The following is a 27795-nucleotide window of genomic DNA, read 5'->3' as shown; positions in this document are numbered from 1 at the left end:
GACATCTCACCAGGAATAGTTATTTGGTCAGAAAATGTTGCTACAATGTTCCACTGGGGAGCCTTCTCTGGTGAGGATGCTTCAGAAGCACTGCAGGCTCAACCTAGGACTGCAGTTAAGTCCTTCAGCTGTGGCAGGCCCAGAGGGGTGGCACTGGTGGAGGGCCAGAAGATTCCTTGCAAGTGTCAGCCAGCAGCTATTACTAGCCAGCAGGCATGTGTAAGGTCAACAATGGTGCAAGAAGTTCAATATTCACTGAAGACAGGGCCACACCAGAATTCAGTCTCAAAGTCCTCTTGCTGGTGGGTATCAATGCAGAGGATAGAGAGAAGCACTGGCTCACAGCAGTGCTATCCTAAGGCCAGTTCCAAAGACCCAATCTTAGCCTTATTTCATTGAGAAACAGCTTTGCTGTATTGGAGCTCACAGTTTAGGGCTGGTACACTAACATATTCATGGCACCCTGAGGTTAGTTCATTAGCACAATTAGTGCCTGTTTTGGGCTTGGTTGTATCTGAGTTACCTTGTGACCAGTCCATAGCACATCAGAGCTTGCCTTGAATGGGAGAGAATAGCCCCTATCTAAACTTCCTGGTGACAACCTTCTATGTTACAGAAAGCACATTATTAGTCTAAGTCACACAAAATGGTTTCATTCAAGTTCATAACAGTTATGTAGTCTAGGTGGGAGGTAAAGAAACAGTCTCGGGCTATAAACATCTGGAAAAAGGAAGCTGTGGTCCATACTTTCTGTACATTGGCTACATTACTCAGGGTTCTCTAAAGGACCAGAATTGATAAAAATTAGTATATATAATAAAATATTTATATATTATATAATATATAATCTCATATATATATATATATATGAGTTTTTTTAGTGTATTACAGGCTGTGGTCTAGCTAATCCAACAATGACTGGCTCCCAATGGAAAAGCTAAGCATCTGATTGTTGTTCAGTCCATAAGTCTAGGTGGCTCAGTTGCTTGTCAGTATACATTGGAATCCTGAAGAAGGAGGTTCAAATTCCAGCAAAGGAGTGTCTCAGAGCAGGGTAGATGAACTTGCCAGTAAGAATGAGGGCATGCAGGCAAATGCGAAGCTTCCTTCTTCCATATCCTTTTACACAGGCTGCCACCAGACAGGGTGGTCCAGATTTAGGGTGGGTCTTCCCCACCTTAAATGATCCAATCAAGAAAAATCCTTCACAGGTGTGTCCAGCTGCTTGGATTTGATTGATTCCAGATGTAGTCATGTTGACAACTAAGATAAGCCATCACAATGGTCTTCGCTAAAACTAAAGGTCATTTCTCAATACTTGAACTTGGGTCAAAGGAAGGCTTTGCCATTCCCCTGAGCCTCATCTAGGGAAGGCCTTGCCATTTCCAAGGGTCTGTGGGACTGGGGTCCTTGACTTGGCTGTGCCCATGTCAATAATACACATTCACACTGACTTCATTCACTCTCTACAGCTAAAGTCCTTGTGGACCCCGCCACACCCCTCCCTGAGCTTCCCCCATGGAGGACATACGTAGAGCAGCCAAGGGTCTTGAGCTGCCTTTCATATGGTGTCCTCATCACTGTCTATCTTAGTTTGGGTTTCTATTGCTGTTAAGAGACACCATGACCAAGGTATCTCTTATGAAGGACAACATTTCATTGAGACTGGCTACAGGTTCAGAGGTTTAGTCCATTATTATCATGACAGGAAGCATGGCAGTGTGCAGACAGACATGGTGCTGAAGAAGTAGCTGAGATTTCTACATCCAGATCCATAGGCAAGAGGAAGAGAGACACTGGGACTGACTTGAACTTTTGAAACCTAAAGCCCACCCCAATAAGGCCACACTTCCTAAGCCTTCTCAGGTAGTGTCACTCCCTAATGAACAAAGCATTCAAATATAGGAGTCTGTGAAGGCCATTCTTATTCCAACCACCACACTATCTACCAGACCCTTCTCAAACTGAAGATTAACACTCCACACCCAGCATCTTGTACTTTGCTGTCTCAATCCTCTCATTCCTCAGAGCATCATCACTGAGAACTAATTTCCAGGACCTTCCTTGGCTCATAGATTACCATATTGACTTTTGTCTAGGCTTGTTATTGGAGCAAATCAAAGAAGCTCATGTGGTAGCTTGAATAAGAGTGGCCCCCATAGGCTTACATATTTAAATGCTTAGTCATTAGGGAGTGGCACTATTTGAGAAGGATTAGATAGATTAAGAGGTGTGGCCTTGTTGGATGAAGTGTGTCACTGTGGATGTATGTTGAGATTTCAAAAGCACATGATTCTCTTTTTCTGCTTACAGATCAGGTTGTAACTCTCAGCTACTGCTCCAGTGCCTGTCTGTATGCCAATATGCTCCCTACCATGACGATAATGGACTAAGCCTCTGAAACTCTACACAAGCCCACAATTAAATGCGTTTCTTTATGAGTTGTCTTTATGAGTCATAGTGTTTCTTTACAGCAATACAACACTGGCTAATGCAGCTCATTTTCTTTTTCTCTCTATTCTATTTTGTTTTCTATTTTCTTTTTGTTAAAGAATTATTTCCTTATTTCATGTATATAAGTACACTGTCGCTGTCTTCAGACACACCAGAAGAGGACATCAGATCCCATTACAGATGGTTGTGAGCCACCATGTGGTTGCTGGGATTTGAACTCAGGACCTCTGGAAGAGCAGTTGGTACTCTTAACCTCTGAGCCATCTCTCTAGACCTTGGTTTTCTACTTTTAAGAAAAAGGTTTCTCTGTGTAGCCCTGGCTATTGTGGAACTTACTTTGTAGACCAGGTTGTCCTCAAACTCAGAGATCTGTCCACCTCTATCTCCCCAGTGCTAAAAGCAAAAGCTTGTGCCTTCACACCTGGCTTAAGAAACTTATTTTCAAAAGAATTATTATTACACATTTTTCACCCAGTAACATGCGTTCCTTTAGTCTCCTATCTTCCCATGTTTTCCTTAATGCTAGAATTTATACAGTATGTACTCTTTTCCATAAAAACTCAAATGCACCCAGAAGAGTAGCACAACTTCACAGGGCATTTTTGTGAGTTTCTAGTTGGAGGCCCATCTACACAGAGATGATCACACTCTCTACCCATCCCTGGAACCTTTTTTTTTCTTCTATTGAATTGTTTTTATTTACATTTTAAATGATATCCCCTTTCCTGGTTTCCCCTCCAGAAACCTGCTATCCCATTCCCCCCTCTCCCTGCTTCTATGAGGGTGTTCCCCCACCCTCCCACCCGTTCCCTCCCACCTCCCCACCTCGACATTCCCCTACAGTGGGGCATGTAGCCTTGACAGGACCAAAGACTCTCCTCCCATCGATGCCCGACAAGGCCAACTTCTGCTACATATGCAGCTGGAGCCATGGATCCTTCCATGTGTACTCTTAAGATGGTGGTTTAGTCCCTGGGAGCTCTAGAGGGGGTCTGGTTGGTTGATATTGTGTTCTTTTTTTTTTTTTTTTTTTGGTTCTTTTTTTTTTCTGGAGCTGGGGACCGAACCCAGGGCCTTGCGCTTCCTAGGCAAGCGCTCTACCACTGAGCTAAATCCCCAACCCGATATTGTGTTCTTCTTATGGGGTTGCAAACACCTTCAGCTACTTCAGTCCTTTCTTTAATCCTCCATTGGGGACCCCATTCTCAGTTCAATAGCTGGCAGCGAGCATCCACCTCTGTATTTGCCATGCTGTGGCAGAGCCTCTCAGGAGACAGCTATATCAGGCTCCTCCTGTCAGCTTGTACTTCTTTTTCTTTTTTTTAAGATTTATTTATTATAGATGAGTACACTGTAGCTGTCCTCAGACGTGCCAGAAGAGGGTATCAGATCTCATTACAGATGGTTGTGAGCCACCATGTGGTTGCTGGGATTTGAACTCAGGACCTCTGGAAGAGCAGTCAGTGCTCTTAACCCCTGAGCCATCTCTCCAGCCCCCAGCTTGTACTTCTTGACATCAGCAATATTGTCTGGGTTTGGTGTCTGTATATGGGATAGATCCCTAGGTGTGGTAGTCTCTGGATGGCCTTTCCTTCAGTTTTTGCTCCACACTTTGTTTCCATATTTCCTCCTGTGAGCATTTTTGTTCCCCCTTCTAAGAAGGACTGAAGCATCCACATTTTGGTCTTTCTTCTTCTTGAGCTTCATGTTATCTGCGTACTGTATTTTGGGTAATCCAAGCTTTTGGACTAATATCCACTTACCAGTGAGTGCATACCATGTGTGTTTTTCTGTGATTAGGTTACCTCACTCAGGATGATATTTTCCAGTTCCATCCATTTGCCTATGAATTTCATGAAGTCATTGTTTTTGATAGCTGAGTAGTATTCCATTGTGTAGATGTACCACATTTTCTGTATCCATTCCTCTGTTGAAGGGCCTCTGGGTTCTTTCCAGCTTCTGGCTATTATAAATAAGGCTGCTATGAACATAGTGGGGCACGTGTCTTTGTTATATGTTGGGACATCTTTTGGGTGTATGCCCAAGAGAGGTATAGCTGGTCCTCAGGTAGTTCAATGTCCAATTTTCTGAGGAACCTCCAGACTGATTTCCAGAATGGTTGTACCAGTTTGCAATCCCACCAACAATGGAGGAGTGTTTCTTTTTTTCCACATCCTCACCAGCACCTGCTGTCACCTGGGTTTTTTATCTTAGCTATTCTGACTGGTATGAGGTGGAATCTCAGGGTTGTTTTGATTTGCATTTCCCTGATGACTAAGGATGTTGAACATTTCTTGAAGTGCTTCTTTGCCATTCAATGTTCCTTAGTTGAAAATTCTTTGTTTAGTTCTGTACCCCATTTTTAATAGTTATTTGGAACCTTTCTACTCCCTAACTAGACACTTTGTGCTGTCTAGGCTCATATTATTTCTTTCATTTGTTCATAGATTTATGAGACCAGAAAAAAATGGGAGAAAAAATATAAAGTGGCTTACTCTTAGACTCAGAGTAAGTATATAAGAAATGTCCCTAAAAGGGAACTTCAGCCCTTATACTTTTAAGCTGAGATGGTCAACTTGTAGGATCCATTCCTGTGACTGTCCCAGGCTTAGATTGGGTCCTTATGTTCATTTTCTTTGCTTATAGGAACAGTTCCTTAACTTTCTTCCTTCCTCCCATCTTGTGTTAGAATCCAATACGTTATGTTCCCATGGACTTCTAGAATTTTCTCTTGCAGATACATATGTTAAGGTACAAGTGACCCACACCTTGGTCTAATGAAAATAACCCTGCTTATATCTAGTACTGCCTCTGTAGCCATGTTTTCTTGAATTTGACTCTACCTGTCCTCCCTCTCCCTTCCACAGATGGATTTTTTTGTGGCGGAATGAGAACACAGATCTGTTCCAAGGGCTTAAGCTGATCTGTATAAAACAGGCTTTAAAAAACTGATCTGTGGGGCTGGGGATTTAGCTCAGTGGTAGAGCGCTTACCTAGGAAGCGCAAGGCCCTGGGTTCGGTCCCCAGCTCCAAAAAAAAAAAAAAAAAAAAAAAAAAAAAAAAAAAAAAAAAAAAACTGATCCGGGCAAGCAGATTCTTTCCTCCTTTAATCTAAACTGTGAAGCATAAAATGACAATAGCAGGCAAGTGGTAAATTATTACAGCTGAAGGGCCTCAAGGTATAGTTGGAGTCGACTGAAGAAGTCATAGTAAATGACATGCAGGAAGATTTATGTGGAACAAGTCATTAAAGTAATTAGAGGCAGGGAAGTGATGGAGGGGTGGAAAGAAGCAGGCATTAGAAGTGCAGCCTCCAGAATGACAGCCCTGGACACCTGCTGTATGTCTCTAGGGTCACATTAAGACCCAAATTCTCCCTCACTTCACTTTAGGAGATGTTAGCTTCAGTGGATTTCTTGAAACTAGCTGAACTGAAGGGTATTTCTTGCTCTTTCTTCAATTTCTGATGGAGCATAGTAAAATATTCTAGCTTAGATAAATCAAATATAAACCTGGGCTTCGTTTCTAGGAAAACTTCTACTGCCCTTTAATGGGTATGTTTGCAAGCACAGTTGAAATGTCTCATGGACATTCTGCCTGGAGACAGAGAACATAAATGCAGAACTCTAGGTTAGTTCATCAAAACTCAAGTTTCCATGATAGGCAAACTGCTCTGTGGTGCATGGATTTGCTTTTTAGCCAGGGAAAGGCAGACAGAACAAAGAAATTAACAGTACTGAAGGCACGTGAGACAGGCAGTCCAAGGCGTGCAAATACACTGCAGAATGGTGCTACAGGGGATTTAGGGTCTGCTGTGGCTATTAGAAAGACACTAGGACAAATCTTGTTGAAACACCTATGGGAGGGCAGGGTGGTCTCACAGGAATGGTCAGATGAGCCCATCACTGCTCTCAAAGCTCTTGACTCTACTGGCAATATCACCACATCCAGCCAACGTGGCAGGTTTCTGTGACCTCCTAGTTAATGAACTGGCTCCTGACTTGGTGCTTTGGACTGCTCTGGGCTATCTCTAGGGCTTTCTGCCTCACCTCTCTTTCATCTGTCTCAATGCCTTGCCCCTCCACTTCTCTGAATTTGCGCGCCTTGGACTGCCTGTCTCACATGCCTTCAGTACTCTTAATTTCTTTTTCCTGTCTGCCTTTCCCTGGCTAAAAAGCAAATCCATGCAGCACAAAGCAGTTTGCCTATCATGGAAACTTGAGTTTTGATGAACTAACCTAGAGTTCTTGACCCTACCCTCTCTGAGCTCCCTGAAATTTTGCAGGGTTTCTAGTAAATAAGTCCCTTTTACCAGCTGTGTTGAATCTGGAACTCTCTGTCTTTCCACTTAATCTATGACAGCCTTCTAATTCATCTTACATACATATATAAATCGTGCACTGCTGCAGAATGGGAATGAATACTAGCTACTGGCACTGACTTGTGCCTTGGCCTCGGCTCAATCCCTGGGGTGCTGGCAGCAGTAACTAAGTGAACAGCAGCTCGCTGGCCAGTGGAAAGAAAAGGCTTGAAGCATTATAGAGGACTCTACTGGGCATCGTCTGAACAGAATATGAAAGATCAATTAAAGGCAGTTGGTCCGAAGACACAGGCATGATGGTCACCCAAAAGTGACCACCATCATTCTTCAACTATAGTGGAACAGAAGTTGTCAGCTTGTTTCATTTTGTTGCAAGCAGAGTTTGGCTGTGAATTCTAGATTGGCTTTAAAAGCACTCTGTAGCCTAGGATTGCCTCATGTGCTGAGATTACAGGCATGCAAAACCACACTGGGCTTAAAAGAAGGCACTTTACAACTGAGAGCTGTCTCAAGAACTCCAAGGTTAAGCATGTTGCTGGACCCCAGGAATAAACCAGAGCAGGCAATTGCAATGTTTTCAGAAGCTCAGACAATGGATATCCTCTCGTATTGTCTTCATTGTGTTTGGTTGGTTGCTTCCTTCTCTAGGATAAACACCATCATTTGCTCCTAAGAACACACAGAGAAATCTGCTTCTTCATACAGACAGCACTGCCCTCACTGTTGCCTACTACCTATGATTCAGCCACAGCACAGAACCTCTCCAAGGAAAATGCTGCTAAAGACGATATGTGCTCACACCCCCAAAACAGGGTTTCTTTTTGTAACCCAGGCTGTCCTGAAGCTAGCTCTATAGATCAGGTTGGCCTGGAACTCACAGAGATCTCACTACCTCTGCCTCTTGGGTGCTGGGATTTTAAAAGTGTGTGCCACAATAGGGGGGGTGGGGGTTGATATACTCATCTTGAGAGACCTAGAATAGGAGCAGCAGTTGAAAGTTACATTTAGTGATTGCCCCATCCAAGCCATGGTCCCCACAACTCCATTCCCACCCTTGACCAAAGCTTAGATTGTAACCTTCCCTCCCTCTGAAATTGGCCGTGGGTGAGGAATTCAGGGCTTCCCGTCTCCCCAGCTTTATCAAGGGGTGCTGCTTTACTCCCCTCAAGTCCCTTGTTGCCCGTCACCAACCAATACTTGCTGTGGCCAGAAGCCACCAGATGAGGTTGGAAAAGCCTGGCCTCCCTCACTTAGCTCCAGACCACACTTGTTCACCTGCCACCAGCCTGGGACGGGAGCGCCGGGTCCTTGGCCCTGGCACCACCATCAGCCCTTGAGCTTTGAGCTCAGGTCTAGAGGTGAACAGAGCAGTCACAGGGCGACTCAGACCGGCCAGCACTCAGAGTCCTTGGATATAAGCCTAAAGAAAGGCCATGCGGAGAGTCCTCGGTGCACATGGTTCTGAGTTGGTTCCTTTTCCCATAATTGCTTTGCTTTTACACATTGAAGAGGTTTGAACAGGGCTCTCAGTCACCCTGACCATCCATCGGGTCTGGTGTGGAGCCTGACAGCTGGAGCACTCGAGTTTCAGTGTTGCTCCTCAGACCCTCGGCAGGGACCCAGAGGAGTTCTGTGTCACCACGTTTGCAGATCATTTGCAGATCGGTGGGCCTGGCTCCTGGCTCATTGCCACGCTCCCTACTCTGTTCAGGACCACTAAATGTTGAAATGTGGATGCATACTGAAATAAAGGCAATTTATTGTGTTGCAAAAAGAAAAGTTTCATTTACAACATGAGCGGTGGTACCCAACTTTAAAGGTAAGATGATTGGGAATTTCAGGCCAGATTGGACTACATAATGAGTCTAAAGACAGGGTGGGTGGCTCTCTTGAAATACTACAAAAGTCCTCCTCTTAGAAGAAAAGCAGGGGCTGGGGATTTAGCTCAGTGGTAGAGCGCTTACCTAGGAAGCGCAAGGCCCTGGGTTCGGTCCCCAGCTCCGGAAAAAAAAAAAAAAGAACCAAAAAAGAAAAGCAGTGCAAAGTGGGAGACGGTTTAAGGAGTCATGTGAAGTTTAGTTGCTCCAACAGGGATTCACCCAATGGCCAAGCAATTTTTCTTCAGAACCAGTGGGCATGAGTCTTAGGGCAAGTCCCCAAAGGCCCTGTTTCCTCAATGAATGTTCTTCTCCTTCAGTCCCCTACGAGGAAGAATGAATGGTAAAATAAAGACAAAAAGAAAGAAGCAGTGAAATCAAGTCCTTAGCAGCCCAGCTAGAGTGCTAAATTGAACCAAAACACGGCTAAGCCCATCACATATTAAACACACAAAAAACATTAGCTATTGTTATGGACACCGGGAAGGGCTGAGTCCCATTGGATTCCAAGTTACAGAATTGGATAACCTTTGCAAATGGTTGCTCGAAACATAAAGGAACTTGGGCAAGGTTCCCACTTTCTAGCAGAATATGTGTCCCTAGGAACCAAGACTCAGGTCTGCTACACACAACACTGTTCTCCTATGACACAACAAATTAACACTAACACGTTCTTGGGTTTGGGCCCTACTTTTTCAAGATTCCGTGCAACCTTTCCTTTGGTTATGACAACATAACACTTACTTCATCCTTATTACAGCCAAACTGAGATAGCTTCCCCTGCCCCCAATAAATCAATGAATCCCATTCCAGTTGTTTCTACTTCAGGACTGGCCTGGCTGAACTCAGAAGGATCATGTTATCTGTGTGCTGAGAGGACATGCAGTCGTTACAGAACTCGAGGGAAATGCTCGAGGAACATTACTTTCGTAAAAATGTAGTCATTTTTTTATTTTATGTGTTTGGCTGTTTTGCCTGCATGTATATATGTGTGCTATGTGTGCCTGATGCCCCTGGAGGCCAGAAGAAAGTGTCACATCCCCTGGAACTAGAGTTGCAGATGGTCGTGAGACAGTCAATGCTCCTAACCACAGAATTATCCTTCCAGCATCTCAAGTAACATTATTATAACACACATTACAAATTGGCTGCCTTTTTAATCCCCATTACCTCTTGATTATTTTCCTTTTGAGGTTTTGAGACAGGTTCTCACTGTACAGCCCTGGCTCGTCAGGAACTCATTGTGTAATCTAAGCTGGCCTCGAATGTGCGGGAATCGTTCTATCTCAACCTCTGAGCGTTTAGGTGGTGGGCATGAGCCATAGCACACAGCTCCTACTTATTCTTAATGATTTGAACTTAGGGACTGCTTCCTAAACCACTGGGGGGCTCCGACTTCCTCTAGGGATGCACAGTCATATTATACATGTCAATATCAGAACATGCATGTGTGTGAGAATTAAACAAGTAAATAATGGAGGAGAATCTATCTGCCTGCCATTCTTCCCCTGACTAAGTCTGTGTCCCACAGTGAGTGACAGTGGGACAACATGAAGCTGCAGTTCACATAGTTGATCCCAGTGGCTGAGTGCTTGTCAGCCTGCATGTGTTTCTAGTGTTTGAGTACATGTATTTCTCATGTAATGGACATGGTAAACCAAACCATGCTTAATCTGCTACTCAGTTGAAGAAACGGGATCTTTCCCAACACTTGCCTTATCATTAAATATTACACAGATTTCCAAATGACCTTTAGTGGGCGGTGGTGGCACATGCCTTTAGTCATAGCACTTGGGAGGCAGGGTCAACGTGATCTTTAAGAGTGTGATACCATGGGGCTGGGGATTTAGCTCAGTGGTAGAGCGCTTACCTAGGAAGCGCAAGGCCCTGGGTTCGGTCCCCAGCTCCGAAAAAAAAGAACCAAAAAAAAAAAAAAAAAGAGTGATACCAGCTTGGTCTACAGAGTGAGTTCCAGGACAGCCAAGGTTATTAACACAAGAGAAACCCTGTCTCAAAAAACCAAAGCCAGGGGGTTGGGGATTTAGCTCAGTGGTAGAGCACTTGCCTAGCAAGCGCAAGACCCTGGATTCAGTCCCCAGCTCCGAAAAAAAGAAGAAAATAAAAAAAAAAAAACAAAGCCAGAAAAAAGTTCTTTTCCCCTTTGTTTTAATTACTTTTTTGCCGCACTGTGACCAAATACCTCAGAATAGCCACTCAAAATGGGAAAGATTTATTTGGGCTCAGTTTAATTTCTTGTTTAATATGTGTTGGCAAAGAAGTTCACATCATGGCAGACAGGAAACGGAGAAGAGTGTGTCAGGACATGTCACAGTAGAATACAGTTCCCAAGACATGGCCGAGCATCATGTCGAGAAAGAAGTACAGGGGCCATCTACTAAATTCTTCCTTAATTAGTGAAATAGAGTTCCAGTTTAAGTGAACAAAGTCTATCACGAATCACCAAAACATACCCACTGTCCAGTTAGTTCTCAAACTTGAAGCATTTGTCATATCTAGATCCCTTCAACAAAGGAGACATTGAGTCTCTTTGAGGAGGTGCTTACTATACAACCAAACTATATAATGTTAACTCTGTACATGCATATGTGTGTGTGTGTGTGTGTGTGTGTGTGTGTGTGTGTGTGTGTTGATACTCACCTGTTGTATACATGTGGCCTTTATGGCTTTCTACCTTTAAGTGAAGGAAGAAACAAGGCCTCTCCCTGAACCTTGATCTCGGCATTTTACCTAGCCAGCAAGCTCCTATTTCTACCTTTCTCTGTACGTACCCTCAGCGATGGGGTTACAAGCACATACCTCCACACCTGGCTATTTATGAAGGTGATCTGGAGCCAATTCAGATTCTCATGTTTTTGCATAACAAGCACATTAGCCACTGAGCCATCTCCTTACCCTCTTTAATAGTAAGTTTTCCCTAAATTTCCTAAAAGGAAAAGTGTATCTGCTAAAAGGATTGGTGACATTATAACCAGGCATCGTAACACCCAACTTAAATCCCATCACTTGGGAGGCAGTGACAAGTGCATCTTTGTGACTTTGAAGCCAGCTTAATCTACATAGTGAGTTCCAGGACAGCCAGAATTACATAATACAGAGACGGTGTCAGAGAGAGAGAGAGAGAGAGAGAGAGAGAGAGAGAGAGAGAGAGAGAGAGAGATTAGTGACATTAGAAAGGTATCAGGATGGCCATGTTGGCACTCACCAGCTGGAGGCCAGCCAGGGCTACATCTTTCTGTTTGTTCGAAGTAGGCTTCAGATACACTATAACTAGAGTTCCAAATGGTGCTGAGTTGCCATGTGGATGATGGAGATGAAACTTGAGTCCTCTGCAAGAACAAGTGCTCTTAACTGCAATCCAAGTCTCCAGCTGTGAATTGTGATTTGTATGTGCTCAGCCCAGGGAGTGGCACTATTAGAAGGTGTGGCCTTGCTGGAGTAGGTGTGTCACTGTGGGTGTAGACTTTAAGACCGTCTTCCTAGCTGCCTGGAAGTCAGTATTCTGCTAGCAGCCTTCAGGTGAAGGTATAGAACTCTCAGCTCCTCCTGCACCATGCCTGCCTGGATGTTGCCATGTTCCCGCCTTGATGATAATGGACTGAACCTCGGAACCTGTAAGCCAGCCCCAATCAAATGTTGTCCTTTATAAGACTTGCATTAGTCATGGTGTCTTGCATTAGTCATGGTGTCAGCAGTAAAACCCAAACTAAGACACCAGCCCTACACACCTCTTCTTGTTGTTGTTTGAGACAGGGTTTCTCTGTGTAGTCCTGGCTTTCCTGGAACTCACTCTGTAGCCCAGGCTGGCCTCTAACTCACAGAGATCTGCTTGTCTCTATCTCCCGAGTGGTGGCATTAAAGGTATGCACCACCACTGCCCAGCTCCCACACACCTCTTAATGGCTATGCTTCAATCTATATGAAAACATTTTACTCCAACCTTGTCTCCAAAAGAAAGAAAAGAAAAAAAAGATGTCACATACTTTGTCCTAGGACAAGATGAAAGATGTTCTGAGGGTCTCTCGGGAATTGATCAGACCCCATCTGTCACAGAATTCAGGAATTTGTAAAAAAAAAAAAATATATATATATATATATACTCATTTGAAAGATACTTGTTTAAAGTAGAACACCCTCATTGCATAGTGTACCTAGAAATTTGTTTCCCAGTGTAACAGGGCCCCAGATCTTAGTAGGCCCCAAGACCTTAGCACAACTGACTCCATAGTAGAAGTGCTGTTCTGGCTGTAAAATTCAACACGTAGACAACACCATCTGCCAAACTAAAACATAGGCCTAATCCATCAAAGTTCATAGTTGTGGGAAAGTCTCTAAATGTACTAATCGGCTTCCATAATTCTGCTTCTGACTAACTATTCTTGTTAAGTGAAGTATGTCAACCCAGGACATGGCTTTTGTTCTTTTTTTAAAGATTGATTGATTGATTGATTGATTGATTGATTGATTTATTATAGGTACACTATAGCTGTCTTCTTTTTTGTGCGAGATCCAAATACATTTAATACATGTAATAAATACATGGATGTTAAAATAATGTCTCCCCAGGTCCCACCCCTGGGGTCCACACACAGCCCAGAACATTCCCTTAAGACTTCGAGACCCCTATGGAAACTGAACCCTTTGTAGGGAGCTGGGTGGGGCTTGGCACCAATGGAGAAGGTGGGCAGCTGAGACATGGCTACAGAGACATCTATCTCAAGGACCCCAAATACTCTGCCGAGAAAGCTGGGGACATCCTGAGCTTGTGGGGACTAAGAAAAATAAGGCCCATCCTCACCACGGGGCCCCTCAGAGGTTGCTTTAACATTTGGAGGCCCTGGGAACCATTGTCTCCAGAGGACCCTACCTGAGCTTGAGTCCTAGCTTTGAGCCAAAGGCTTACCTGGTGAGAATGTCATTTCCAAGGAGCCTTTGGCTTTCGGGGAAGGATAGCTGGTACTGAAACACTGCCTGAGCATACGTTACAAGTGATCAAGGGACTCTGGACAGTCGCCCCTGATGTGTAAGACCAGGGACCCGTGCTGGGGATGGTTAGGTGGGTGAGTGAATGGGAACGCCTCTGTCCCAGAGAGCGGGGAACATCCAGCCCATCCCGGAACATCCTCTGAGAGTCTTTGGCCACTCTGGGCTCTGTCCTGGAGGGTCCAGCTGGGTGAATGGCTCGTAGTGGGGTCACCCTGGGGCGAGGTGAATAGCTGCCCCTAGGGGTGGATGGCGGGGTCCAGAAAAGAGTCTGGAGCTTGGCAGCATCCTCCATGGCTGTCTGAGACCTCTCCTTGCTGGTGCCCTGTGGCTGGGAGCCAAACAGTGGCTCATCACAGTAGGATGGGGTGTGGCCAATCAACCTGTATTTGTTTTTCTTCCTTAGTGTGAGGTTTGCGGTGCTACCCCTGGAGGAGGGGGACTCACAGTCTCTCTTGGCCACAGAGACCGTCGGCAGTCCTGGGCTCACTCCTCTGGATCTATTACAATTCTGCACCCAGGGTGGGTCAAAGTCTGGTAGAGATGGTGGAGTCCCTGTTGGGCTGCCAAACAGGGTCTCATCCACATGGGATGCCCTGGCCTTGACCGGGTAGCTGCTGGGGCTGCGGTGGTGAAGGTGGAGTGCCTGCATTCTGCCGCTGGGCCAGTTCCACCGGGGTCTTCAGGCTGCCCAGTGGGTTTACTGTGCCAGGCAGATTCAGCCTCCAGTGTCCTTGTAACTCCGGATCCTCCCGTTTCTACTTCCCACGAAGAACTGCACGACCGCCTGGCGTCTGAGGTGCATGGGTTCGAACCCCGTGCTTTGTGCATGTCGCAGGCTAAACAGGACACTCCTGTCTTTTTGTGCAAAGAGCTTTTCAAGCATGGTGCGTTCTAGTCCTCACCAAGCAGTCTCTCAGATTAAACCTGTTTCCCCGATTATAACTCTGGCTCCAAACAACGGAAGTAGCATGCACCAGACAACTTACAACGCTGAAAGTGCAGGCGTCACAGGAACTCCATGCTCGGAGCTTTTCCTACTGGGGCCTCTGGCCAGCAAGCTCCATGTTCACCACAGATGCCCGCCCAGCACAGAATCCGCAGCTGAGCCACGGCGACACCTATAGCTGTCATTGCTGGGAATTGAATTCAGGGTCTCTGGAAGAGCAGTCAGTGCTCTTAACCACTGAGTCATCTCTCCAGCCCATGGGTTTTGTTCTTAAAAGCTCTTCCTGATTCGAGGCCAGGACAGTCAGGGCTACACAGAGAAATTCTTCCTCCTCCTCCAAAGAAGAAAAAAAAAAAAAAAAACCCTCACCTGAGAAAGACTTGAGGTTATGCAGTGATCTCAAACACCCAGTATAGTCACCAGCTCGTTACTAAAGGCTTTCAATTGGCTTAAACCCATGTCAGACCCATGTCAAAGAAGTCTTCTCTGGTGAAAACGCCATACCAAGATGTATTTCACCATGTTCCGCTGCCCAGGCACTCCAAGGCTGTCATCCCTGTGAGCAAATGGGTCTAGTGACTACTCTTGCTCACAGCAGGCCTTCTCCTCACCCACGCACTTCTGGTTTCACAGGCATGCGGGATGCAAGCATTAGAGAGTCACAGAGGTTTCCACCTCAAGTTTGAAGGAAATCCTGAGAGAACAAGCAATGCGTAGCAAGATCAGAATCCCTAGGGCAGTTCTTGAGGGAACAGTGAGTGCAGCTCTGAGTGATGAAGTAGACCCGCCAGGACACTGGATACGCCAGGAATGTAAAATGTCTGTTGAGGCGGGCTGGAGAGGTGGCTCAGTGGTTAAGAGCACTGACTGCTCTTCCAGAGGTCCTGAGTTCAAATCCCACCAACCACATGGTGGCTCACAACCATCTGTAATATACATTAAATAAATAAATACTTAAAAAAATTTTTTAAAATGTCTGCTGAAGGAAGCCACAGACAATGATTACAGCCAGCCCAGAAGAAAGTCCTTATAAGCTACAATTGGTCATAGGGGCGGGACTGCTCAGCTCTCTGAAGCTCACATCATGCCAGTGTGCTCCTAGATTCAGGACACAAAGCTGAGGGCTCCACTGGGTTTTAGGCTTTGGACTTTGGGCTTGTTTTGCCCCCATCCTTCCTTTTTACACCTCTGCTCCTTTTTACAAGCATATTTAATTCACTTTATTTTTCTTATATTAAAAACCTTTATATGAGCTGGCCACAGTGGTGCATGTCTTTAATCCCAGCACTTGGAAGGCAGAGGTAGATACATCTCTGAGTTCGAGGCCAGCTTGATCTACAGAGTGAGCTCCACCAGGGAAGCTAGAGCTCTATAATGAGAACCTGTCTCAAAAACAAACAAAAACAAAACAAAGTGGTAGCCACAGCAGCAGCCTAGGTTCTCTGAATGGCAGACTCGTTGATGTGGGTTTGCACAAGACAGTGAACTTCTGATAAGGAGACATTATGAACCAATTTTCTGTCCAGAAGTTGGGAGTCAAGTAGCTGTATGTCTTGAAGATAGAGTCACAGATGTCTGCCTTGGCAAAGCTGCCCAGGGTGGTATTGTGGCCCCTGGCTGCTGTGTGGCAGTCAGCAATACCATCCTTCAGCATCAGTAGCTTCCTGGGCACAGGAGAAGAGACAATGCCAGTGCCTCTGGGGGCAGGGATGAGATGCACCAGCACAGAGCTACAGCGGCCTGTCACCTTGCATGGCACAGCGTGGGGCTTGCCAATCTCGTCCCCCTAGTAGCCTCTCCGCACGGGACAATCGAAAGCTTTGCCAGGATGGTGGCCCCTCCCATGGCAGTGGCTACCTCCTTGGGGCACTTAACACTGAGACCAACATGACTGTTGTAGTCCCCAATAGCGACGAAAGCCTTGAACCTGGTCCGCTGGGCAGTCAAGTCTGCTACTTCATTGACATGATCTTCTGAATCATACCCTTTAGGGATACTCCTTGGAAAAAGTCAATAATCTCAGACTCATTATTGGACAAGGAGAACAGGTACATCTCCTCCAGGGACTTGATCTTTTTGTCCTTGACCAGGTGGCACAGCCTGATGATGAGGATCCATTTCTTGCCTTCAGATTTACCTCTAGGAGCCTAGTGGCCTCTAGCATGATGGAGGCACCTAAGACCATAGCTAAATCCACTGGAAATATCAGCTTTTCTTCCAAATAGTATAGGAGCTCACATCTAAGAGTTTGACTTGAGTCTCAGAGGAACTTTGGACTTGAACTTCTAAACAGGGTGAGAGTTGTGACTTATGAAACTTTGGGCAATTTAGGAAATGGTCTAAATGCATCTTGTCTTATGAGATGAATGGACATCAGCCTTTGAGGGTCCAGGGTGGCTCTGATATAATCAGTGGAATAATCAATCCATGAATATAGTCATAATTCGATGGCATTATTAGAAGGCGATAGAAGGCTTAAGAAGAGAGGCCCAGCCAGAGGAAGTAGGTCCCTTTCTGTCTGCTTCCTGGCCACCATGAGATAGGCAGCTGTGCTCCTCATATGTTTCTGTACTATAAAGCTATGCCTTGCTTTGGACCCAAAAGTACTGGAACAAGCCAACCATGGATTTCTGCAACCTTGAGCCAAATAAACCTGTTCTCCTTTTAGAGTGTCGGCCATACTGACAAACAGTGATTACCACAGAGCCTTTGTCAGACCCCTGTTGGTGAGCCTTAGGACTTCAGAACATTCCTTCCACCAGATATGGGTAACTACTTTCCTCTTGATAAGCAGCTTTTCCCCACTCAAAAGTGATGGCTGAACGCAGGGCCTTACATATGCTCAGTAAAACACTGGAACTATAACCCCAGCCCTCTTTTTACTTGTTATTTGAGTTAGAGTCTCACGAAGTGTCCTAGGCGTGCTTTGTACTTTTTCAGTAGCAACAGGAAGGCCTGAACTTGTAATCCTCCTGATTCTGATTCCCAGATTGCTGGAAGTAAAGTGCCATGCCCCCAAGCCTGGCTCATAAACAGCTTTATCATTGTTTGTTGGGTTTTTTTGTTTTGTTTTGTTTTGTTTTGTTTTTGTTTTTTGCTTGCTTGCTTGGTTTTGGTGTTTGGTTGGTTGGTTTTGGTCAGTCTCAACCCAACCTAGCCTAAAACCTATTTTGAAGCCCAGGCTTGAAAAAGCAACAGTTTTTTTTACTTCATCCTCCCAAATATTGAGATTAAATCAGTATGCTCAGCAATGAACAGGTTAAAAACGCTATTTAGATCGTACTAGAGACCCTAACGCTGAGCCAGTGGTCATTGAGGTAACCTGTAACTTAAGCTGCCCATCATAAACTCATGCTATCTGGCCCATTTGACTGTAACTATGCATACACAAAAGCCTTCCATTGTCAAAAGGCACCAGTACACCCACAATCAGGTGAGTTTCCCCCCTTTGGTTTATTCTCTACAGAAATGCCTTCAGAGACACACTTAAAGGAGTTCCTCATCATCTCCTAAATGAGATGGGGGTTCTGAACCCATTTGAGTTGACAATGATTAACCACAAGTCTATATTTTGGCAACTTGGCACAATTTGATATCATTTTAAAGCATATCCCTCTACCCAGCCCACCCCCAAAAGTTTATGTCCATCTCCAGTGCAAAATGTATTTATTATATCTCCGTGGATTCCCACAGTTTTAAACGTTGTTCAAAGACCAAATTCAAGGCAGGTGGGGTGTCTCATGCCTGTAATTCCTGCATATGGGAGACTAAGACAGGACAATTACTGTGAGTCCAAGGCTATCATGGGCTACACAGTGAGTTTCTGGTCAGTCTGAGCTACACAAAGAGAACTTCTATTTTTATTTTTTTTTTCTAGACCAAGTCTTTACTTTTACTTTAAATTTCACTTTAAAAAGCTGCATATTTATTTTACTTTCTAACTCTGTGCTTGTGCCTTCAACTCTTTCACAATGATTTTCTGCTCCCCAATAAGGAAAGCCCGCTTGATCCTGTCATGAACACACAGCACACACAGAACCACCATAGGCCCTGCTAACGTGTTTCTTTGTCTTAGACAATCTCGTAAGGACTTTGGGTCTCACAGCACGAACCCCTCGAAGTCTACCTAGGTACACACCGCATGCAGATTTAGGTGCTTTCCCACCCTTCTTGGTGTAAAGGTAAACAATCCTGTTGCCAGGATTCGAGACAGCCTAGTTTTGTTAGAGGTTGTAGGAAACGCTGGACCATCCCGAGTGCCTCTAAACACCATCCCCGGGAAAAGCAAGGCCTTCTATTGAAAAAAAAAAAACTTAAAAATCCTCTGAAGAGAGACCTGCAGCCCACCACGCCTCACTGCTCAGGCAGGGAAAGATGCTGAGAGACCTGCCCTCTGCCACAGAGCACAGACCGGCTGTAGACAGACATACAGGAATAGTGTGAGAGGAGGAAGATATCCACAGACCTACCCGCTGCCATGTGACACCTTGGCTCTAGATACCTAATGGTCAGCTTGGCCCACAGCACACAGTATGGACAGAGGAGGTCACCCAGAAGCTCGCCAGCCATGTAGCCTGACTACACTGGGAGCCACTGCAATGTGCAAGGATGTGGTAGACAGATGGGAGAGAAAGAGAAGTGAATCCGTTTGAGCACCGTGAAGGGAAATGGAACTGAGATGTGAGGGAGGAGAGGAGCAGCCTGCTGTGAGTAGCCAGCCCCACTACCTGAGGTCATGGTGAAGTAAGTCTCAGCCCAAGCCGCTGCAGCGGCAGATGTTCATGTCCATATTACCACTGGAGACCATGGGGATGCCCCTGGTCTGGGCATCTGTCTGGGACCACGTAGATGTCCAAGGGCTATGCAGAAATGGTCCTGAGCCTCAGTGGTGCTGCTAGCTCCACCTCCCACTGGTGGCAGCACTCAGGAGAGCTGGCCCTGTACCTGACCCAAGAAACACAGTGGAGCTAGCCCTGGTACCGTGGGCACATACAAGCCACCCCTGAGGACATAACTCTGAGGTGACACAAGCACAGAGGTGATGTCCTACCCCCCACCTGACTCCCCACCTCGACCCTCACCACCTCTGGCAGTTGACAATCACAGTCGGGGACAGCTGGCCCCAGGGTCATGAAAGCAGTAAAACCGGCCCTGCCCCTTCACAGACTGTAGCACTCAGGAGAGCAGGCCCTGTACCTCTCTTGGGCAACACAGTGGAGGTGGCTTTGATGGTGAAGGCCCAGATGGGTGAAGCCCAAGAGTTTGAGAGTAGAGAGAGCTGCTAGCCTAGCCCTTCACAGGCTGCAGCACTTGGGAATGTGGGCCCCGTGCCTCAACTGGGCAACACAGTGGAGCTGGTTCTGGAGGTGTGGTTGCAGGAAAGATGACCTGAGGGCATGACAATGGGAGAGCTGACCCTGCCTCCTGCTGAGGGTGACATAGGCAGAACAGTGATGGAGTTTGCCCTGATGGTGTGGAGAAGGGAGAGCCAGCTGACTGAGCAGCTCAGCTATCACCCAGGCCCAGATCCGAGGAGCTTTGGGTTGCCCCATCTCAGCACTGACATCATTTGTTGCCCACGCTCGTCCCAATATAGAGCAGCGTGTCACGGTCAGCTCTCCCACACTCAAACCCTCAGGGCCGGTTCACCTGGGCTACAGCACCAGGGATCTTGAACCAGACCAATGACTCATTGCAATGAACATTTGCAAGTGAAGATGTGTGGACAGAGGGGTTTATTGAGGGACACGCTGACATACGAACACATGACAAATGTTTTGTATGTTTTGTTTTGGGGTGTGTGTGTTATTTATTGGGGGCATGGTGGCAAGGGCAGAGAGTGAGTACAGGGGAATGGTGAGATTAGTAGGATTGGGGTGCATAATGTGAAACTCAAAACGAATCAATAAAGTTTTCTTAAATCCTCTGAAATGAATGAGGGCTCAGAGACTGAACTACCAACCAGAGAGTATGCAGAGATTAGACCTAAGCCCCCACTACACATTTGTAGCAGATGTGCAGCTTGGACTTCATGTCAGTCCCCTAACAATTGGGTTGAGGGTTGTCTTAGTCTCTGTTGACTGCCATTGGATCCCCTTGCCCTCCCTGGGCTGCCTAGTTGGGCCTCAGTGGGAGGGATGTCTAGTCTTGCTAGGACTAGATTTCCTACAGTGAGGTGGTACCCAAAGGAGGCTTCCTCTTCTCTGAGGAGAAGGGGAGAAGGTAATGGGGAAAGGGATTTGTAAGGGTAGAGATGGGAAGAGAGGAGAGAGGGAGGCTGTGATCAGGATGTAAAGTGAATAAAATAAATAAATTATTGAAAAAATTCCTCCGAAGAGCAAGGTAGCATTAGCTGTGTCAAAATAAAAATTAAGAAGTTACATATTCCTGCCAGGTGTGAGGCCCAAGCCTTTCCTGCCAGGAGCGAGGCCCAGGCCTTTCCTATCAGGTGGGAGGCCCAGGCCTTTCCTGCTGGATGTGAGGACCAAACCTTTACTCCCAGCACTCAGATGGCAGAGACAGGCAGGCCCCTGAGTTTGAGGTCAGCCTGGTCTATCGAGGAAGATCCAGAACAGCCAAAGCTATATAGAGAACCTGGTCTTGAAAACCAAAACAACAAACAAGAACAAAGTTACATATTCCCTTGGACCAAGCATGGTGCCCCATGCCTTTAATCCTAGCACTTAAAAGGCAGAAGTTCTATGATAGCCAGAGCTACATAGTGAGACCTTGTCTGAACAAAACAAAGAAACAAAAACAAAGCATCAAAAAAGCTATATATTACCAAGATCAAAAAGCACAGAGTAAAACTTCTCATTCCAAGGGGGGAGAATTGGAACATAGAAAGGAGAGGGCATAAGAAGGTGGAGCTAGGGGTTGGGGATTTAGCTCAGTGGTAGAGCGCTTGCCTAACAAGCACAAGGCCCTGGGTTCAGTCCCCAGCTCCGGAAAAAAAAGAAAAGAAGGTGGAGCTAAAGCAGGTAACAGATTCACCACGGGAAATATAAAAGCCTGTAGTTTGTCACTGGGGATCTTTATTGTGTTAAACGGGTTCCTTCTATTTCTAATATCTTCTGGGTTTTTATCGTTAAGGATGTTAGGTTTTATCAAAAACCTATTGTGCATCTATTAAAATGATCGTGTGATACCTATCTCCGAGTCTACTTACGTATCATGTGCATTGATTTGAGTCTCCTGAAGCATCTACGTTTCTAAAATAAGGATAGCTTGGTCATGGCAAAAGGTCTTTTCAACGTGTTGTGAATCAGTTCCCATGGGTTTGTTTGTTTGTTTTGCTTTGTATTGCTTTGTTGAGAATTTTTGTATCTACATTCATCAGGGAGATAGGTGTATAATATTCTTTTCATTGTTTACCTGTTTCTGTGTGTAATACAGAATAAAAAGAATTGGTTAGCATTCATTCCTTTTCTATCTTATGAAAAGTTTGAAAATATTATGTTAGTTCTTTAAAGGTCTGACCAAAATTAGTAGTGAATACATCTGGATTCAAACTTTTTTTGTTGAGAAATTTTTTTAATTATTATTACCTAATCTTATTGTTTGTGATAAATTGGTTTGAATTGCTTATCTCATCTTGGTTTAATTTTGATAGGTCATATGCATCTACAAATTCATCCTTTTTTTAATTCAGTGGAATTAATTATAGGGTACGTCCTAATGAACTTCTGAATTTTGTGGGTATCTATTGTAAGGTCTCTCTGTTTCATCGATAATTTTATTTCTTTTTTTTTTTTTTTGGTTCTTTTTTTTGGAGCTGGGGACCGAACCCAGGGCCTTGCGCTTCTTAGGTAAGCGCTCTACCACTGAGCTAAATCCCCAGCCCCGATAATTTTATTTCTTTAAGTTGTCATCATCATTGTCCTCCCCCCACCTCCTCCTCTTCCACCACCAGCACCACCACCTCCTTCTCTTCTGTCTTTAGACAATACTATGCAACCCCGGCGGGCTTCAATTTACTCTGTAGTCCACAGAGGATTAAAGACATGCATTCCTCTGGTTAGTTTGGACCAGGTTTTGTAGATCTTATTTACCACTTCAAAGAAACAACTTTGTTTCAATTCTTTGTATTATTTTAAATTCCTATTTCATTGATTGGTGTCATTAACTTTTTCCCATGTACTGTTTGGATTTGCCTTGTTCTACTTTTCCCAAGGGTCTAAGCAACATCACTAATAATGTATTTGAGATCTCTATGCTTGAATGTGTGAATTCACATGCACGTGTGTGCGTGCATGCGTGCATGCCTCTGTGTGTGTGTGTGTGTGTGTGTGTGTGTGTGTGTGTGTGTGTGTGTGTGTTAGGGGTGGGGAGCTAGCTGGCTCGTGAATTTTGGGGTGATTCTCCTTCCTGCACCTCCCAGCCTCCCATCTCACCATAGGAGTGCCTTCACAGAGCTGAAGGGGTTTGCAACCCCATAGGAAGAATAACAATATCAACCAACCAGACCACAACAGAGCTCCCAGGGACTAAACCACCAACCACTGAGTACACATGGAGGGACCCATGGCTCCAGCTGCATATGTAGCAGAGGACGGCACTGTCTGGCATCAATAGGAGGAGAAGCCCTTGGTCCTGTGAAGGCTTGTTTCCCCAGTACAGGGGAATGTCAGGGCGGGGAGGTGGGAGTGGGTGGGTGAGAAGGGGAGCACCCTCATAGAAGCAGGGGGAGGGGGATAGGAGAGGGTGTAACCGGGAAAGAGGATAACACTTGAAGTGTAAATACACAAATTATCCAATAAAAATGCAAAAAAATAGATAAATAAAAAATATTTTTTTTAAAAAAGGAGTGCCTTCACATCTGGCTTTTGCCCCCTGTGTGGGTAGATTATTAGAAAAAGAAAAGCAAAACAACAAACACCCACCTTTGCCAGCACATTTACTTTTGTGTTCATCATTTTTCCATAACAGTAGAACTTATAAAAAACATCAGGGATGGATACGCTATCTTTACAGTGCCATTGTACTGGCTGGTTTTGTGTGTCAACTTGACACAAGCTAAAGTGAGAGAGGAAGGAGCTTCAGTTGATAAAATGCCTCCATGAGATCCAGCTTTATGGCATTTTCTCAATTAGTGATCCATAAGGGAGGGCTCAGTCCCTATGGATGTTACCATCCCTGGTGATCCTCTGTTCTATAAGAAAGAAGTCTGAGCAAGCCACAAGGAGTAAGCCAGTAAGCAGCTCCCCTCCATGGCCTCTGCATCAGCTCCTGCCTCCAGGTTCCTGCCCTGCGTGAGTTCCTGTCCTGAGTAAGTCAAATAAACCCATTCCTTCCCAACTTGTCTTTTGGTCATGGTGTTTTGTCACAGTAACCCTCACCAAGACACCAACCCATGTACAGAGATAGGAATGAATCCATCAAACAACAACAACAAAAAAAAAAAAAAAAACAATAGAAGAATAGATTTTGGTTACAGCAATACTGGATTCCAGCATAGATCTGCTACAGTGCAGTGGTCATATGGAAGTTCACTATAGGATATTCTGAACAAAAGTCCCAAGAAAAACCATGTGTTGATTGCACACTAGACGAGCCAATGGAAGCAGCATGCTAACTGGACACTGAGCGTTGCTGTGAGGCTTTTCTGACAGCAACTCTAAAAGAGAATACTTGGCTCATGGGTGACCCGAAGCCCTCACTGCCTGTCTTGGTCTTTTTCTCATTTATCAGGACAGAACCAATCCCCAGTTTTTTCAACTCTTCCACTGAGTCTTTATTCTGGTGCATCTTCAAAAAGATGTCTCTGTGTTCCACAAATTTGCCACTGGGTGCTCGCAGCCTTTGCCGTGCTGCTTCTGCTCTCTTACACCAGCGCCGCCTCTCGCTTGCCACGTTCCAGCTGAAGAAGGGGAGTAAAGTAAGGAGGTGCCCATACCATGGCTCCTACAAAGCAGACTGCCCGCAAATTCACTGGTGGTAAAGCACCCAGGAAACAGCTAACTACAAAAGCTGCTCGCAAGAGTGCGCCCTCTACTGGAGGGGTGAAGAAATCTCATTGATACAGGCCTGGTGCTGTGGCACTCGTGAAATCAGACGCTACCAGAAGTCCACTGGGGGGGGGGGGGGAGCTCTTGCTCTTGCTCTTGTTTCCTCTTGCTCTCTTTTGCCCCTTTGTCCCTTCTCTCCCCATTCCCTCCCCCCACTATCCACGTGTTCATGGCTGGCCTCTTCTCTCTCTCTCTCTCTCTCTCTCTCTCTCTCTCTCTCTCTCTCTCTCTCTCTCTCTGCCCTATTACCTTCTCTCTTTTTTTGGTTCTATTTTTCGGAGCTGGGGACCGAACCCAGGGCCTTGCACTTCCTAGGCAAGCGCTCTGCCACTGAGCCAAATCCCCAACCTCCGCCCTATTACCTTCTTAACTCCTTCATGCTCCGAATAAACTCTATTCTATAGGAAGAAGAAAAAGGAGGAGGAGGAGGAGGAGGAGGAGGAGGAGGAGGAGGAGGAGGAGGAGGAAAAGAAGAAGAAGAAGAAGAAGAAGAAGAAGAAGAAGAAGAAGAAGAAGAAGAAGAAGAAGAAGAAGAAGAAGAAGAAGAAGAAGAAGAAGAAGAAGAAGAAGAAGTCCATTGACCTGACCTTCTAATTCGCACGCTCCCCTTTCAGTGAGTGTCTGGTGCAAGAAATTGCTCAGGACTTGAAAACAGATCTGCACTTACAGAGTGCAGCTACTGGTGCTTCACAGGAGGCAAGTGAGGCCTGTGTGGTTGGCCTTTTTGTAAATTCTTTTTTTTTTTTTTTTTGGTTCCTTTTTTTCTGAGCTGGGGACCGAACCCAGGGCCTTGCGCTTCCTAGGTAAGCGCTCTACCACTGAGCTAAATCCCCAGCCCTGTGGTTGGCCTTTTTGAAGATACCAACCTGTGTGCTATCCATGCCAAACGTGTAACAAATATGCCAAAAAGATATCCAGCTAGCACACCACACACGCGGAGAATGTGCTCAAGAATCCACTATAAGGGGAAACATTTTATTCTCAAAAACATGTTTTCCTCTTCTTCCTGTTATCAGTAGTTCTGAATGTTAGATATTTTTCCATGGGGTCAAAGGTACCTAAGTCTATGATTGAGAGTGGAAACACAGGGGACAGAATCAGGTATTGGCAGTTTCTCCACGTTCATTTGTGTGTCAATTTTTAATATAAATGCTAGATGTAAAGCATTAATACAGGCAAAATGTTTCAGTGAACACATTTCAACAGTTCAACTTTATAACAATTATAAATAAACCTGTTAAAATTTTCTGGACAATGCCAGAATTTGGATTTTTTTTTAAGTAAGTAAATTTCTTATTGGCAGCAAAATGAACAAACAAAAACAAAAAAACAAATTTGCCACTGAAGTAGCCCTTCTGGATGGTAGTCCAGTTGGAGTTGTCTTTAAGGCCTAGCTGCACCTCAGGTTGCCCAGCGCACACTGTAGGCCACATAGACGCCGATACTGCAGCAAGAGGATGTCCACCACTATGCTGCAAAACCAGGACTCAGGGTCTCCTTAAGGAACACCAACCTTGTCTTCTTCTCCAGCCCAAAGCCTGGCACCCAAATTCTGAGTTCTCCGCAGCAGAGTCACCTCAGGTCACCCAGGCTTACCAGGCTAGTCTTTACCTGTTTGGTGAGTCATCTTCCCAGCTACAAACCTCCTCTGGGGTTGCTTTCCTCTCCTTGTGTCCTGTAGGGGTTTTTGTTGTTGTTGTTGTTGTTGTTGTTGTTGTTGTTGTTGTTGTTGTTGTTGTTGTTGTTGTGTTTTCATTTCCACTCTATTCTACAAATTTTAAATTTTCCTTCTAGACTTTCTTCACTGACCCCGTTCATCACTGACTAGCAAGCTATCCAGTCTTCAAGTTTATGTGTCCATAATTTCTCTTGCTGTTCATTCCTAGTTTTATTCCATTGTGGTTGGAGAGCATACAAAACTATTTCAATTGCTCTATAGTTGTTAAAACTTGTTTTGTGTCCTATTATATGAGTATGTATATATGTATGTATGTATGTATGTATGTATGTATGTATGTATGTATTGAAATAAGGTATCACTATGTAGCCCTGGCTGGCTGGAACTTTCAGCAAAGACCAAGCTAGCCTCGAACTCACAGAGCTCTGCCTGCCCCTGCCACCTAAATGCTGGAATTAAAAGCAAGCATTTGCCATAGCACACATGATCTATTTTAGAAAGAGCCTCATGGGCTGCTGAGAAAAATGTATACTCAGCCATGTTTGAATGGAATGTTCTATAGAAATCTGTCAGATCCATTTGGCCTAGGATGTCATTCAATGCAGATAATCCTGTTTATTTTTCTGTCTGGATGGCCAATGTATTGGTAAATATAAAGAACTGAAGTCATGGAACTGAAAAGGATGGCAACCCCATAGGAAGACCAAGAGTGTCAACTAACCCAGAGACTGAGCCACAGACAAAGAGTACACATGGGCTGCTCCGGGGCCCCGGCACATAGATTGCCTTATCTGGCCTCAGTGCGAGAGGATGCACCTAATCCTGTAGTGACTCGATGCCCCAGAGAGGGGGAAGCTAGGGGGCACCCTTTCAGAGGGGAAGGGGAGGGGGAAGAACTCTGTAAGGGAGAACAGGGAGAGGACAACATTTGGGAGGTAAATAAAAATTAATTTTTTAAAGGAAAAAAAGAACTGAAGTCACACTGGGCATGACGACTCTCAGGAAGCGAAGGCAGAGGCAGGTAGGTCTCTGTGAATTCGAGGACAACCTGGTCTATAGTGCTAGTTCTAGGACAGCCAGCGGTACAAAGAGAAACCCTGTCTCCTGTCTCAACCCCACCACCACCACCCCCTAAAATGAGACAGAGAGAGCTGAAGTCACCTACTGTCACTAAGTTGAGGTTACTTTGTATTTGTCTCATGTTGTTTTTGACATTGGGTGAATCTGGGCTTGGTGGGTATATATTTTAAATTGTCATAGCCTATTGATGAATTGTTTTCTTAATCAAGAAAAAGTGACCTTCATCTTATGACTAGTTTTGCTTTGAAATCTATTTTGTCTGGACTGGAGAGATGGCTCAGTGGTTAAGAGCTCCCCACTGCTCTTCCAGAGGTCCTGAGTTCAATTCCCAGCAACCACATGGTGGCTCACAACCATCTATAATCAGGTCTGGTGCCCTCTTCTGGTGTATCTGAAGACAGCTACAGTGTACTTATATATAATAAATG

General features: G+C 45.2%; 1 protein-coding gene and 1 pseudogene across 1 annotated transcript; both read right to left on the bottom strand.

Annotated features, from left to right (window-relative positions):
• Nucleotides 1-13585: 13585 nt before the first annotated feature.
• Nucleotides 13586-14650, bottom strand: Rita1l1 (RBPJ interacting and tubulin associated 1 like 1). The gene has a single exon (XM_039100149.2). It carries the CDS (start codon nucleotides 14303-14305, stop codon nucleotides 13586-13588), a length of 720 nt encoding a protein of 239 aa, XP_038956077.1. The 5' UTR covers nucleotides 14306-14650.
• A 1313-nt stretch (nucleotides 14651-15963) lies between these two features.
• On the bottom strand, nucleotides 15964-24988 carry LOC108349133 (40S ribosomal protein S2 pseudogene; annotated as a pseudogene).
• Nucleotides 24989-27795: the final 2807 nt, after the last annotated feature.

Source organism: Rattus norvegicus, chromosome X, assembly GCF_036323735.1.
Source record: "Rattus norvegicus strain BN/NHsdMcwi chromosome X, GRCr8, whole genome shotgun sequence".
NCBI lineage: Eukaryota > Metazoa > Chordata > Mammalia > Rodentia > Muridae > Rattus > Rattus norvegicus.
The sequence above is the reverse complement of the archived record's forward strand: the minus strand, read 5'-3'. Positions and strand labels throughout refer to the sequence as shown.